Raw genomic sequence first — 15,689 nt, forward strand, 5'->3', positions numbered from 1 at the left:
TATATATATTGACGACACCATGGCTGAACTGCTGGCAGTTAGCTATAGTTTAGGATCGTATCTTTTTGTCTCTTTCGGTCGACTGATCGATCCGAGTCGGTAGAACCAGTGGGGGCACGCTAAGTGCACCCACTGGGTGTAGTCCCCGAGACTACTGTTGAATATTTTGATTCGACTGTAGTCTTAGAAATGCGATGATTTTTCTCTTAGTCCCTCTGAAGTGATCCATTTTTGATATCTGTCGACTGACTTTTCGCAGAAATCTTGCGAGCTTGCGACTCGTTATACTGAGTTGCAGAACAAACATATCCAGCTAGAACTTGACTTGAAGCTTGTCCAAGAGAACTTCACGAAGGCAAAGGAGGAAGCAAAAGGTATGTTTGGTGAGAATCTTGACGATTGGCCTTACTTTTTTTGTCCATTCTTGATTCTGACCTCATTGTCACTTTGTAGAAAAACTGAAGGAGGCTCTGAAGAAGAAGGATCTTGACCTTGCCGAGGCGCAGAAAACGGCTTCAAACAAGACCAAGCTCGCAGAAGAAAAGTTGACTTCAGTCGGTAAACTTGAGGAGGAAAACGCCAATCTGAAAGCTGCTCTTGACGCGGCCAACAAGGAGGCCAGCCGACTGAAGAATGACAAGATTGCTCTGAGCGACAAGGCTAGCGAACTGGCGGGAAAGAAGAATGACCTAGAGGCTTATCTGGGAGGGCTCGCCAAGAAGTTATTCCTCATGCTTGAAGGTACTCCCTTATATCCGACTGGCTTGTAATTATGGACTTACCACAAAACTGTTGGCTTATCTTTGGGTGGTGTTTATAGAATTCTACCAAAACTTTGAGGAAGAGACTAGTCGAGTGGAGACGAGTCTGGATCCCATCAACTCTCCTGTGAAGGATGAAGATGCCATGAACGTGCTCCGACTGGAGTCTCGTGTTGCTGTTGTGGTCGACTATCTTGCTAGACTAAAGGTTGCAACGTCGCGCATCGACAAAACACTCTAGCCGGGGGAAACACTTCAGAATGACCTTGAATCTCTGATGACTCGACTGAACGAAGTTCCAGGTCGAGTGCAAGAATGGAAGAAGTCTTCTGCCAGGTGTGGTTCTAATGTTGCTCTGTCTCTGGTTCGTGTTCACTGCAAGGATGTGCGAGAGGACAAGCTGGCGTCTCTCAAGGTGGCCAATACCAAGAAGCATGACTTCCGATCTTTCATGGAGACCTTCATTGCTGCTGCCACTCGGATTGCAGATGGAATCGACCTAGACGAGTTTGTCGCGCCTTCCAGTCCTCCACCGGAGGAGTAAAAACCTTCTATGCTTGATGCCTTAAATTTGCCTCGGAATGCCAAGTGGTTTTTGTAACCGATAAACTTTAACAGGCTCGATGCCTGAGCACTTCTGGATCCGTGGGATGCTATCTCAATTTGGGTTTGTCGTTGAATATGTTTGCATCTGCTTTCGAGTGAACATTACTCTACACTCAGAATATATTTTAGTGCTGGTGACGTACTCTTGCAGGTTGGAGTACAGATTGCAGTCGACCTGCATCCTTGCGGGCCGGGACATAGCGCACATTGTATTTGTGGCGAAGCTCAGAAGGAGAAGATATTAGTCGACCTGCACCTCGTCGTCCTTGCGGAGCGCACATTGTATTTGCGGCGTAGCTCGGAAGGTGAGTCGAAATGGATTTCATACTTAGGCGAGCTCTGGGCTGCAGCTAAGACCCCCGAGTGGGAGGTTTGCTCTCCACTCGGTAGTGTTTTCAGATACTTAGGCGAGCACTGGGCTGCAGCTAAGCCCCCGAGTGGGAGGTTTGCTCTCCACTCGGTAGGATTTTCAGATACTTAGGCGAGCTCTGGGCTGCAGCTAAGCCCCCGAGTGGGAGGTTTGCTCTCCACTCGGTAGGATTTTTAAACACTTAGGTGAGTACTGGACTCCAGCTAAGCCTCCGAGTGGGAGGATTTCTCTCCACTCGGTAGGATTTTTCAAACTTAGGCGAGCACTGGGCTGCAGCTAAGCCCCTGAATGGGAGGATTGCTCTCCACTCGGTAGGATTTTTCAAACTTAGGCGAGCACTGGGCTGCATCTAAGCCCCCGAGTGGGAGGTTTGCTCTCCACTCGGTAGGATTTTCGTATTTGTGGTGTAGCTCCGAAGGAGAAGGTGGCAGTCAACCTGCACCTTGTCATCCTTGCAGAGCGCACGTTGTATTTGTGGCGTAGCTCGGAAGGAGAAGGTGGCAGTCGACCTGCACCTCGTCATCCTTGCAGAGCGCACATTGTATTTGATACTTAGGCGAGCACTTGGACTGCAGCTAAGCCTCTGAGTGGGAGGATGGCTCACCACTCAGAGGATTTTAAACACTTAGGCGAGTACTTGGACTACAGCTAAGCCTCCGAGTGGGAGGCTGACTCACCACTCGGTAGGATTTTAAACACTTAGGCGAGTACTTGGACTGCAGCTAAGCCTCCGAGTGGGAGGCTGGCTCACCACTCGGAGGATTTTAAACACTTAGGCGAGTACTTGTATTACAGCTAAGCCTCCGAGTGGGAGGCTGACTCACCACTCGGTAGGATTTTAAACACTTAGGCGAGTACTTGGACTGCAGCTAAGCCTCCGAGTGGGAGGCTGGCTCACCACTCGGTAGGATTTTTAAACACTTAGGCGAGACGGATTCGTAGCTAAGCCCCCGAGTGGGAGGCTGGCTCACCACTCGGCAAGGATTTTTTTTTACAAACTTAGGCGAAACGGATTCGCAGCTAAGCCACCCACTGGGGGATTTCTTATGTAAACAAAAGTAACAACAATCACTGGGAAAATTATAACACTCTTGTCTTTGATAAATAAACTACAGAAGTACTTTTATTACAACTCGTCCGAGTGAATACTTTAAGTGTAAAAGGGGCGGAGCAGGTCCGCTTTCCAAGCTCGTGGCTCGTTAACCTGGCGACCGACATTGTAAAGACGGTATGCTCCATTGTGGAGGACTTTGGTGACGATGAAAGGACCTTCCCAAGTAGGGGCAAGTTTGTGCGGCTTCTGTTGGTCCACTCGGAGGACCAAGTCTCCTTCTTGGAAGGCCCGACTCTTCACATTTCTGGCGTAGAATCAACACAAGTCTTGCTGATAGATGGTCGATATGATCATGGACATCTCTCTTTCTTCTTCCAGAAGGTCGACTACGTCCTGTCGGGCTTGCTCTACTTCAACTTTAGAGTAGAGCTCGACTCGTGGTGCATTGTGAAGCAGATCACTCGGCAGAACCGCTTCAGCTCCATAGACCAGAAAGAATGGAGTTCTCCCAGTCGACCGATTTGGAGTAGTCCTCAATCTCCAAAGAACTGATGGAAGTTTGTCGACCCATGCGCCTGCTGCGTGTTTGAGGTCACGCATCAAACGAGGTTTCAGTCCTTTCAGAATTAGGCCATTGGCTCTTTCTGCTTGTCCATTCGACTGGGGTGGGCGACTGAAGCGTAGTCGACTCGTGTGCCTTGAGAAGCGCAGAAGGCTTTGAATTGGTCGAAATCAAAGTTTGACCCATTATCGGTGATGATGCTATGCAGAACTCCATATCTGAATATCAATTCTCTGATGAAGCTGATGGCAGTCCTGGCATCAAGATTTTTAATAGGCTTGGCTTCGATCCATTTGGTGAACTTGTCGACCACCACCAGTACATGGGTGAAGCCGCTCCTGCCAGTTCTCAGTGGCCCAACCATATCTAACCCCCAAACAGCGAAGGGTCAGATGATTGGAATGGTCTTCAAGGCTGAGGTGGGCTTGTGTGACATATTGGAGTAGAACTGACATCCTTCACACTTGTCGACAGTCTCTTTCACCATTTCATTTGCCCTGGGCCAGTAAAAACCTGCTCGGTATGCTTTAGCCACAATAGTCCGAGAGGACGCATGATGGCCACAGGTCCCTAAGTGGATGTCGTTGAGAATTATCCGACCCTCTTCCGGAGTTATGCATTTCTGACTAGCTCTAGTCGCGCTTTCTCTGTACAACTGTCCCTTCATGACAGTAAAGGCCTTGGATCGACGGACGATCTGTTGAGCCTCTTCTTCATTCTCTGGGAGCTCTTTCCTTAGGATATATGCGATGTAAGGCACTGTCCAGTCGGGAATGATAACCCAAACTTCCATGATCAGGTCGACCATGCCTGGGACCTTGACTTCAGTCGGATCTGTGGCACTTTTTGGCTGTGGGGCTTCTTCGGTGAAAGGGTCCTCTTGAACTGACGGTACGTGGATATGTTCCAAAAACACACCACTGGGAATGGCTTCTCTCTTGGAACCTATCTTTGCCAAATCATCGGCTGCTTGATTCTTCAGTCGGGGTATATGATGAAGCTCTAACCCCTCGAATTTCTTCTCCAGCTTTCTTACTGCATTGCAGTAACCAGTCATAGCTGGGCTTCTGATGTCCCACTCCTTCATCACTTGGTTAACCACCAAATCTGAGTCGCCATAGACCATGAGGTGATGGACGCCGATTGGAATGGCCATACACAACCCATACAAAAGTGCTTCGTATTCTTCTTCATTGTTGGAGGAATCAAAGTGAATCTGGAGTACATATTTGAGCTTGTCTCCTCGGGGGGAAACCAACACTACCCCAGCACCAGAACCATTCAGCATCTTAGAGCCATCAAAGAACATGGTCCAGTGTTCCGAGTGAACTTGAGTCGGCAGTTGTTGTTTAGTCCACTCGGCGAGGAAATCTGCTATTGCTTGGGACTTGATAGCTTTCTTTGCCTCAAATCGGATATCCAGGGGAAGGAGTTCAATCGCCCATTTTGCCACTCGACCAGTTGCATCTCCGAAACATGGTCGAGCCATAAAACGTGCGTAAGCTGGCCTGCCCAAAATAGCGTGATAGGCACTCTGGAAATCCACAACCTCAAAGGTCAACTTTTCTTTGTGGAAATGTTTGGAATCTGCGAAAACCACATCAAGAGCAATCTGACCGAGTGACGTGGCCTTCTTGCCAGGAACGACTCCATAGAAACTCATGTTGCTGGTACTGAGTCTGGACATCGGAATGCCCATCCCTTTCAGCGTCTCCGCGTACAATATATTCAAGCTACTGCCACCATCCATCAACACTTTAGTCAGTCGAGTGCCGGTGAACTTACTAACTCCGGTCGCCAACTTGAAATTGGGAGGAATCACTGCGGCATGGCTCTGCTAAAACACTCTGGTCCTGAGACGTGAACTCTGCTGCTGGTGGGCACATCTCTGTCATGGCCTTCTCGGTGAGCTCTGTTCCGATCGACCAAACCTTGAACGATGATGGATCTCGCATCAAAGCCTGGTTCTCTGGGGTCGACTGGAACCTTTCGCCCAACACTGGGCTGGCGTCTGTCATCTTGTTGTCGAGGGGCGTACGACCCACCTCTTGGGGGTGGAGTGGGCACTCGACGCCGATCTTCGCGATCGAATTGATCATCATACTGATCACGCCGACCTCCACGTCCCTCACGCCTCGGGGGCGATCTCGGGCTATGGGTCGACTGGACTGTATTCGCAGTGACGGATCTGCTGTGAATCCTGTTCCGCGACTATGATACGGCTGAATTTTGATCTCCTGCTGCCCGGAGCAAATCTATGATCTGCATCAAGCCTCTGCCAGCCTCTGACTGGGAAGGCTGAATTGACTCTGCTATACGGGCTGCAGCTGCTAAATTCTGAATCGGAGTTCGATATACCTGAGTCGGTGGTGGAAAGAGCTGACGTCGACTGGAGTCCGGAACCCGTTGCCATGCACGCTCGTCGAGTGCTCGCTGGAGGTTCTCCATTCGAGTGCGATCAGCCAAGTTGGCCAAGCGCGCGTCCTCTAAGGCGCGAGCCTCGGGGGTTTCTCTAACAATAGGAGTATGCAGCGCATCCATGTTCCGGTGGCGAAGATCTTCCCTTTGCAGCGAAGTGAGTGGCTTGGGTTGATACTCCTCATGGACCTGTGCTGGGTCGCCACCACCGTCGCCTCCGTCGGCGCGGAGGAAGCCGGGGGGACTGCGCGGTCCATTGACCATCAGGACCTCAGCCGCTGGATCACTGCTGTCGCACTCAAATGCAGTCTCTACGGAGCCAGTCGACAGGTCGAACAGGCCGTAGAGAGATTCGCCGGGCTCGATTGCCGTGACTTGGGGGTGCCTGACTGGCGGGCCACCGCATGCCTTACCCACCGCTGAAGCCTCGACCGACCAGAGCGCTTGCGCCGGCGGGAAGCAGGGAGGGAGGATGACACAACGACCGACCGATACTGGGTTGACGGCTGCCGCAGGAGGACGCCGCAGACACACACGCGAAAGTGCTTCGCCCCACGGACGAGGAGCGCGTCGATGTTGAGTGGAGCCTCCTGAAGCCAAGCGGAGTCACCGGCAATGAATGTGAGCGCGCCGATACGAATCTCGTGGCCCTCAACCAAAACTCCGCCAGAAACCATGATGAAGGTGATTGAAATAATCGCAACTTCTCCAATAAGTCGCTAAGACACCTGCCCCATGGTGGGCGCCAACTGTCGTGGTTCTAAGTCTGACAGTAGAAAGGGGGTAGGTATGGAGAGGCAAGATCTTAGCTATGGAGTAGTTGTATACTCAAGGGATTTACGAGTTCAGGCCCTTCTCGGAGGAAGTAACAGCCCTACGTCTCGAAGCCCGGAGGCGGTCGACTGGATTATATGCGTATGAGTTACAGGGGTGCGAACCCTTTACACTGAGGAGGGGGGTGGCTTATATAGAGTTCGTCAGCCCTCTCCGGCCCTCAGTTATGCAGGGTTTAAATTACATTAAGACAGGGGGTTACTGGTAACGCCCACATAAAGTGCTATCATGACCATAAATACTACTTAATGACATACCGTTTGTGTGCAGAGTGACTGTAGATCTCCTGACGGTCGAGTGGTTGGCTTCATGGTCGAGTGTCTTCGAGTTCGTCGAGTGAAATCCTTCTAGGTCGACTGAAAGGCAGTTTCTTCTAGAGATGTCCTTGGGGAGGGTACTTTGGATAGGTCCATGACCCTACCCTAGGTACATGGCTTCATCAGCACCCAAGCACCGATCCACCCACATATCAACTTATCGAAGTAACGAACGCGAATCATAAGAGCATGATGAAAACTAGCTTGACAATAATTCCCATGTGTCCTCGGGAGCGCTTTTCTTTATATAAGAGTTTGTCCAGGCTTGTCCTTCGCTAAAAAAGGGATTGGGCAACCTTGCTGCACCTTGTTTACTTTTGTTACTTGTTACCCATTACGAATTATCTTATCACAAAACTATCTGTTACCGATAATTTCAGTGCTTGCAAAAAATACCTTGCTGAAAACCGCTTCTCATTTCCTTCTGCTCCTCGTTGGGTTCGACACTCTTACTTATCAAAAGTACTATGATAGATCCCCTATACTTGTGGGTCATCACTCACCAGGAAGGAATGTCATCTCCACATTCATTTGCTAAACCTCCAATTTCAGACTTGCTGCCATGCCAAGGATTACTATAATGGATGCCATCTTCACAACCAGAAGAAAATATCTCATCATAGTCAATTCCTTTTCTTTGGCCGAATCCTTTTACAACTACTATGCCCTTGTATCTTGGATGTGATGTGTGCTCTTTTTGCTTGATTTTGTAGACCCATTTGTTCTTCAAAATTTTCTTTCCCTTGGGTAACTTCACCAACTCACAAGTATGATTCTTATGCAAGGAATCCATCTCTTTTTGCATAGCCTTTTTCCACTCCTTCTTGTGGCCATACTCTATTGCATCTGCAAAACACTCACATTCTGAACCGTTAGATAATAACACAATGTATTGATCTAAGGGATACCTACTGGAAGGATGGCCCCTATTGGATCTTCTGAGTGGATCAGCTGGTGGACTTTCTGGTGCCGGTGCTTCCTGCCGATCCGGATCATCAATTTCAGCATCATACTCTTGCTACAGTTGGGGAGCATCATATTCACCTGCACCACAATGCATATCATCCAATACATCTTTTACATCTGCTTCTACTTGTACTGGAGCTGGAGCTGCAGGAACTAGGTTAGAATCAATCATGTCTTGTTGCAGCTTAGGAGGAACCTACCGCTTTGTCTTCACAATATCCTCAATTGTTTGGTCTTCTACAACACGACATGATGGCTTCTCACAACTTTCCTTGCTATAGGGCCAAACAGCTTGTAGCCAAACTCATCACCTCCATAGTCAAGAAATATGCATTGTCGTGTCCTTGAATCAAGCTTTGACCTTTCATCTTGAGGAATAATAACAAATGCCTTACACCCAAAAACATTCAGGTGGTCATATGAGACGTCTTGTCATACCACACCGTGTTAGGAACATCTCCCTACAAAGGATAACTTGGTGAGAGATTAATAATACAAACTATAGTCCTTAAAGCCTCACCCCAAAAGTGTTTACGTAACTTTGCACTTGAAAACAAGCATCTAACTCTCTCAACAATTGTCATGCCATCCTTTCAGAGAACCATTCAGATGTGGTGTCTTCGAGGGAGTAAATTGATGCCTAACCCCTTGCTGCTTGAAATATGCATCAAATGGCCCAATGTACTCTCCTTCATTATCAGTGTGAATGCACTTGATCTTCTTCTTAGTTTCTCTATCTACTGAGGCTTGAAATTGCTTCAATATGCCTAGTACTTGATCTTTAGTCCTCAAAGTGTAGGCCCAAACTGCCCTGGAAAAGTCATCAATAAAAATCACAAAGTAGTTAGCGCCACCATGAGATCTTACTGACATTTTGCAAACATTGGAATGTACCAAGTCCAACATCTCTAGTTTCTTGTGAGGAGGTAGACTCTTGAAGGCAACTCGGTATTGATTCCTTGCTAAATAGTCTGAACATTCTTGATGTGAACACCTTTCAACAAATTTTTCTTCACTAGCACTGTCATCTCCTTCTCACTCATGTTCCCTAGTTTCTTGTGCCATAGAGCACAATGATCATATTTCTCTAGTGCATTGATAGGATAACTAAAGATCTTATCATGAACATGATACAAAATTGACACCATCTACCCTCTTGCAACAACCATGTTTCCTTTGGTGGACTTGTAGAAAACTACACAAGTAATCATCTGCATCAAGCAAACCAATCGAGATAATATTGATACGAGGTGCCTCAACATGCCTCACAGATTTGAGGACTAACTTTATACCATTTGTGGTCTCCAAATGGAATGCCCTTTTCCAGTAATGGTTGATGTATCATTGTTTCCCATCTTCACAACACCAAAATCACCTGATGTATAGTTGGTGAAGATCTCTTTGTGAAATGTAGCATGAATGGTAGCATTGTTGTCCTGTATCCAAATCACCTTGTCACCATCCACAAGTTGACGGTCTCCTCAGAAACAACAGTGATCTCTCCTCAGTAGTGGAACCAAATCTGCCCTCATTTTCTTCATGCATAAAAAGCATGATGTCCTCAACTAATGAAGTAACTTGGTTGCCCTCTATTTCACTATCACTGTCTACTGGTTTTGATCTTGCTTCTTCTTTTTTTTTGTATTTCTTCCACTTGCCACATTGCCACTTAATGTGACCCTTCTGATGGCAGTGATGGCACTCATAATCAACATACTTTCCTCTTGATTTGCTCCTGCCTCTTTCTATCCCTTTACCTGGACCTCTGCTCCTGCTTATCCCCCTGGACTAAGTGACCAACGCCTATAAATGTGAGGAATAATTAGATTCAGCCACCTTTTTGGCCTCTTCATTTAGTACCCTGGTTTTCACAAGATTCCAAGTGACAATTCCATTTAGTGCTGAATTGCAAATCATGGCCTTAATGGTCTCCCAGCTGTCCGGTAATGAGCCTAGTAGCAGCAAGGCTCTCACTTCATCTTCAAATCTAATTCACATTGAATAAAGTTGAATTATAATGCTTTGGAACATATTCACATGATCTGCAATTAGAATGCCCTCTTTGCGCCTCAAACAAATCAGTTGTTTGATCAAGAACATCTTGTTTGTACCTTCTTTTCGGGCAAATAATTCTTCCAATTTCCGCCATAATGTGTGTGCATGTGTCTCATCGATGATATGGTTTAAAATAATGTCATAGACCCATTGTTGAATAAACCCACAAGCTTGGCGATGAAGTACCTTCCACTAATCTTCATCAATGCCCTCCGGCATCTCAGTGGAGAACACTAGCTTCCATTATTCTTTGACATATAACAAGTCCTCCATTTTGCCCTTCCATGCTTGATAATTTGTACCATTCAAATATATCATACTGATGGTATTCACCTCCATCTTTCACCACAAGAATCTCATCAATTAGCACAAGCAAACCAAAGCTCTGATACCATGTTGTTGGGGCTGGACAGCAACAATACACTGCCCTAATTCAGCAACATGGCAAATCTACACACTAAACAACCACCTCCACTTGTAGTGAATTATGAGGACAGTTTCAACCAACAAGCAGCGGAATAACACAAACAACATGCACATGTGACACATGATTCAACGTTGAAAGACCTCCTCAACTTGAGGAGTAACAAACCACGGCTGTGGACTGATCGATCCACATAAATTCATTATGAGAATGGTGAGTACAAAGTCCTCTCTAGAATCTCTAGAAAGATCTACAGTAGACTCTCCATGTTGCCAACCAGCAATAGCAATAACAACCACAAGAGGCAACATTTCAGCAAAACGGAGTTGACAGAACTTCTATCCCCTTCAGTGTTTTGCAAATTGTTGTTAAACTTCTAAACCAAACAGCACCAGATTTGGCAAACAAGTAGACACACGAGTTTCTGAGATCCTCTCAAATTTTCATCAGCTCCATCAAACATCGTTTGGCTACCCGAACTGTTCGTCTCCCAAAACTACTCTGTTCTGAAACTACAACAGTCTGAGCTGAACTAAACACTCTCAAATCTGATGCTCCACTAACCCAATTCTCAAACCAGCTAACTAGATTGAACTAATCAAAGTAAGGAATAAGCTCACCAAGTTTGGTGCCAATCCAAGCACGTTTGAACCTCCAATCACCAGCTTGAACACTATCTAGTCAAATGTAGCAAATCTGGGCAGAACTTCTACTTCTTCTTCCTCTCTCTCACAGGTTGTGTTCCTCTCTTGTATGTTTTCTCACACACTCACGAATGGCTGCCACCACCAACAGGGGTGGAGTGGCTAGGGTTTTCTTCTCTACCCCCTTCACTAGGAAGCACTCACAATCATTGGATGCAACAGAGATCAACGGCTGACGTGTGTTAGACTTATGGGCTGATGTTGGACTTCCAACACACCTCCATGTGGAGGGACTTAACCCAACACTATTCACATCTCATTTCATTCGTATACCTGCCCAGCTATTCTTGGGCTAAATCTTCTCAATTATTGGCTTGACCGGTTGGACATCTGTTCCTGAAATTTGGTTCCGCTAAAAAAACAAAACTCTGATAGTTCATCTACAGTGAGATCCATCTAAAAAAACTACTACAAACTGCTAGTCCGGGCGACTTCTATATATAAAGAAGCGGATTTGCTAATTCTCTTCTAGATGAGAATTAGCAATGTCCATCTAACTTGTACACCATTTGATTAATCAAAGAAAAAGGAAAGGAAAAAAGTATTCATGAATCTCTATGTAAAATCAAATGGCATAGGAGATAGATGATACTTAGTTACGTCTCATTTAGATAGGAGCTAGGCACACCCGGAAAGAAGAGACAAATACAGGAAAAAAAGGAGATACATGTGATTCCATGAACACTCTCATGGGCCACACATTTTCTTTGCTTTAAAGAAAGAAAACATTTTCCTTCATTCGAACCCAAGGATAACGTCGCGGTGAACCTGGAACTTTATCAGACATACGAACAAAAGTAATTCAAACCATGCGAAGAATAAGTTCATAATTGTCGCCATCCAACCACCTAAATATATCATGATATCGTCTAGCACTCCTTCGTGCACATGCAGCTCCTCTTCAAGCCGGAGCACTTGCCACCGGTGAACCCCTCCGCATTGCACACACCGGCGCAGTTTGCGGACACGAAGCACAGCCCGTTGAACCGCTCGCTCTCTGTCTCACACTCTCGTGCCTGCGCTGGCACCACCTCTGAAGACAAACATGAATAAGCGCACATTGTTAGTTCTTTGAACACTAATCAACAATAATAAACCAACCCAAGAATTGGAGCACACTGATATCATATGCATGTTTACATGGTGTTGTTCTGGCAACAAGAGCGAAACGGTACTTACCGGTGGCGACGACGAGCAGGAGGAGGATGGCTACGGCCGGGAAAAGCTTGTGTGATGACTCCATTCTTCCTTATTTGTATCTGCTAAAACGCACCCTGTAAAATGTACACTTATCTGGGATTGTAAAACTCTGAATGACAAGTTAGGATCGATGCTTGTGACATGCTTATATACGCGCGCAGCCGCAATCACATATACATGGTCATGCATAATTCAGCACCACAGGAAAATCTCGGATCAATATAGGGAACTTACTAATAACGGGCTTGTATGTGCACGACCGCACAATGCTGATGACATGCAAGCAAATGCATAATTCAGCACCACATGAGCATCCCACACCTATATGTGCAACTACCTAATAATAGCTGTGCACCAGGAGCAGCCATGACCCCCTGCTGTCACCACATGTTCTCATCATGAAGCTACAATTTTTAGGCTAACAGACTACTAATAATGGGCCTGATTGCTAGGTTGAATTTTTTTGTGGGCGTCTAATTTGTGGTTGGTCGTGCAGGGGAGGGTCATGGTCACTCTCCTTCGTCTTGGAAGTAAAAACAAGCTTGAGACACTATATAGATTTGTCTACTAGTACTGGAAAGTAGTTCTACTTGTAGAACGACATGGAATCACATGGAAGATATAATTATAAATAGTGGGCATTACCATGGACCGTGGGCATGTTTATTCTGCAGTGTATAGTACAATACCATGTACAGTAATTAGTACAGCAATAAGTAGCTTGATAATCCAACATACCATCCAAGTCTTACAATATATCAGTTCCATATTATATTACACACACATATATAACAGAGAATCCACATCTTAGTGTAGAAATTGCCAACTTGATAATTTGTTCATCCATGGATATATATCAGGTTGGTGCCCATGGTCGTTTGTCTTAGTTCATCATTATGGTTTCTTGACCTGGTGGGTGTGGATGATAATACCACGGAACTGATCCCATGAGACGTCACGGTGGGACTCCGTGGCAGCAGTAGTTTTAGCATTTGATATTTCAGCATTATTGCTTGCACCTCCTGCATCGGTCGCGCCGGAAACCTGCCCGCCAAGCGATGGATCGATTCCAGTAAAGGATACTTTCTGCTCTGCTTTCAGCTCTTTGCGAGAGAATGCCACTTGGTTCTGGTATGCACCACCCTCCAGGACATTGTAGGAGAACATAATTACAAAGACAAGTAGTAGGAGAACGGTATGTCTCTTCACCATTTTCTTCGCTGAATGAATTGACACAAATTTTATATGAATATAATATATGTACATGTAATGAAGCTAGAATTCAATGAGAATTTTAAATTTTGTAAGTGATACTAGGTATGCTACAATACTAGATAGGGTAGAAGGAGAAAATAAAAGGATTTTTAAACCTTCATGATCAGATTATACGTGTGCACATAGTGGTGTAAGAGATTACATATACAACAAAGGGATTGACAGGAGTGCAGGCGGATGAACTGCTGAGTTGTTGTGAAATAATTCTCAATTTGGATAACTGATACAACATAGATGTTTATTAGAGTAATCCGAGGCACATAGTCGATCTGCTGAAAACCAAGCAAAGACACCAAAATTTGTTAATGAGGATCACCGAGCTCGGCTACATTCCTGTGGCATGACTTCGGGTGCTCCTCCCCGTGACACCGCTAAAATATTGCAAACTGACCACCCGACACATGCTGCCAACTCCCCCTATGCGCATGTCCTATTATATTGGCATATGTTACATTGTGTGTCTACGCTCACTATATAAGAGGTCTAGAATACAAGTGTCCTATTTGAACAAGACTCCATGCCCTGCCTACATATAGTACAACTCCATCACCAACTGTAACATACCTTGTACAAAATATTTGGGACAACTCTAATAAGATTTTCAAAATTATTTTTTAAAATATTTTGTTCTGATCTAGCACCTAGCGGAGAAAACTTAGACATATTTTCTAGGGCAATAACAAGTGAAATCCATCTCACAAAGGATCCGATAAGATCTAACAAAAGAAATTTGGGGCATGTTGGTTGGCAATAATGGATCACACACGACAAATTGTTGTGCTACATATTACTCCAAAATGGTAGATCAAGCATTTTTAACCTGTGACAGCTATTTGACATAAGGTGCTAGTGGGAATATAGTTAATAATGCTATTTATTCAAAATCCCATGTGGTGACATACAATTAAGTACTCCCCCGTTCACAAATATAAGATGTTTTTGATATTTTGATATGGACTATATACAAACTGAAATGCAAACACATTAATACGTGTCTATTTACATCCGATCCAGAAAAAAGAGTTATAACATCTTATATTTTTGAAAGGAGGGAGTAGAATACATTGTCAGTTTCAAACATATTACCCTGCCATTGATTTACAAGTTGTTGATGCGCACAATTTTATGCAAAGTTGTAAATACTTCTCTAAGTGTTTTGGTGTGCACACATGTATTACTTTGTTTCTAACCGGCAACATAATTATGTCTCGCTGAATGGTTTTGACAATCAGAAGAATCTATATATTTGTAAATAGAATGTCTCATATCCTAACATACTGATAATGAATTATAAGGGATTGGTACACCACTTTATAGAGAACATGCATCTATATGGAATATGGGAAGACTATCATACAAACTTACATGTTTCAAGCATCTCCCTGATGGCAAGTATGCGATGCTCAAAACAACTAACGTGCCTATATATAGGGGAAAGACTCAATGATATAACTTAAAAATAAAGATAAACATCTCTCATATTCGATAGTGGATGTCGGGCATGCACAACTTTTACATGACTAATAATCATAAACACAAGTTGTGTCATTTCCAACATGTCCAACTGAAGCTAAAGTGGAAAGCATAATTTGTGGCCAATATAACAACAAAGTGATGCAATGGTGCTCTTACCGAAGAACCACTTTGGTTTGTCGGTGTTATCCCAAGATAGTTTATATTCCTTGTATGGTTTTACATTTCCCTGCGCACATCTATATTTGAAAATTAAATTGCATTTTACTATAACCCATATATGTTTGGTTAACTAAGTCTATCCAAAGGGATGGGGAAATGATCATCATGTTTTTGGCACACCTATATGCACTTATTTTGCGTCACTCAAAAGATAAAGGTTTTGTTGTTGTATTGAACAACTTTCAACAAAAAAGTAGTTTCATTCTACACTACTAGATATGATAGATATCATGATTTTTCTAACATAGTCCAGGTTCTTGTAATATATCATCCTCAGTCATAGATCTTCACACAATTGTATACCACGACCTCTAAATTTAATGTTTTCTACAACCCACAAACCAAAACATAATTTAACACCAACACTAGATTATATCATATTATGGAAATTTTGTACTTGATTATCATTCTAATTACTTGTGCATGCAAATTCAACCTACCAATCTTT

General features: G+C 44.6%; 2 protein-coding genes across 2 annotated transcripts; both read right to left on the reverse strand.

The window, feature by feature from the left end:
- Window positions 1-11,584: 11,584 nt before the first annotated feature.
- On the reverse strand, window positions 11,585-12,379 carry LOC119366941 (defensin Tk-AMP-D1.1-like). Its single transcript, XM_037632612.1, has 2 exons — window positions 12,251-12,379; window positions 11,585-12,104 (listed from the first exon to the last, which is right to left on the reverse strand). Exons 1-2 carry the CDS (start codon window positions 12,312-12,314, stop codon window positions 11,941-11,943), a joined length of 228 nt encoding a protein of 75 aa, XP_037488509.1. The 5' UTR covers window positions 12,315-12,379; the 3' UTR covers window positions 11,585-11,940.
- A 531-nt stretch (window positions 12,380-12,910) lies between these two features.
- On the reverse strand, window positions 12,911-14,933 carry LOC119366942. Its single transcript, XM_037632613.1, has 2 exons — window positions 14,912-14,933; window positions 12,911-13,491 (listed from the first exon to the last, which is right to left on the reverse strand). Exons 1-2 carry the CDS (start codon window positions 14,922-14,924, stop codon window positions 13,166-13,168), a joined length of 339 nt encoding a protein of 112 aa, XP_037488510.1. The 5' UTR covers window positions 14,925-14,933; the 3' UTR covers window positions 12,911-13,165.
- Window positions 14,934-15,689: the final 756 nt, after the last annotated feature.

The sequence above is a fragment of the Triticum dicoccoides genome, chromosome 2B (assembly GCF_002162155.2).
Source record: "Triticum dicoccoides isolate Atlit2015 ecotype Zavitan chromosome 2B, WEW_v2.0, whole genome shotgun sequence".
Lineage (NCBI taxonomy): Eukaryota > Viridiplantae > Streptophyta > Magnoliopsida > Poales > Poaceae > Triticum > Triticum dicoccoides.

Coding starts and splice junctions, on each gene's coding strand:
- LOC119366941 (XM_037632612.1), bottom strand. CDS start 12,314: ATGGAGTCATCACACAAGCTTTTCCCGGCCGTAGCCATCCTCCTCCTG. Junction 12,105..12,250: donor CCTGCTCGTCGTCGCCACCG/GTAAGTACCGTT, acceptor GTTTGTCTTCAG/AGGTGGTGCCAGCGCAGGCA.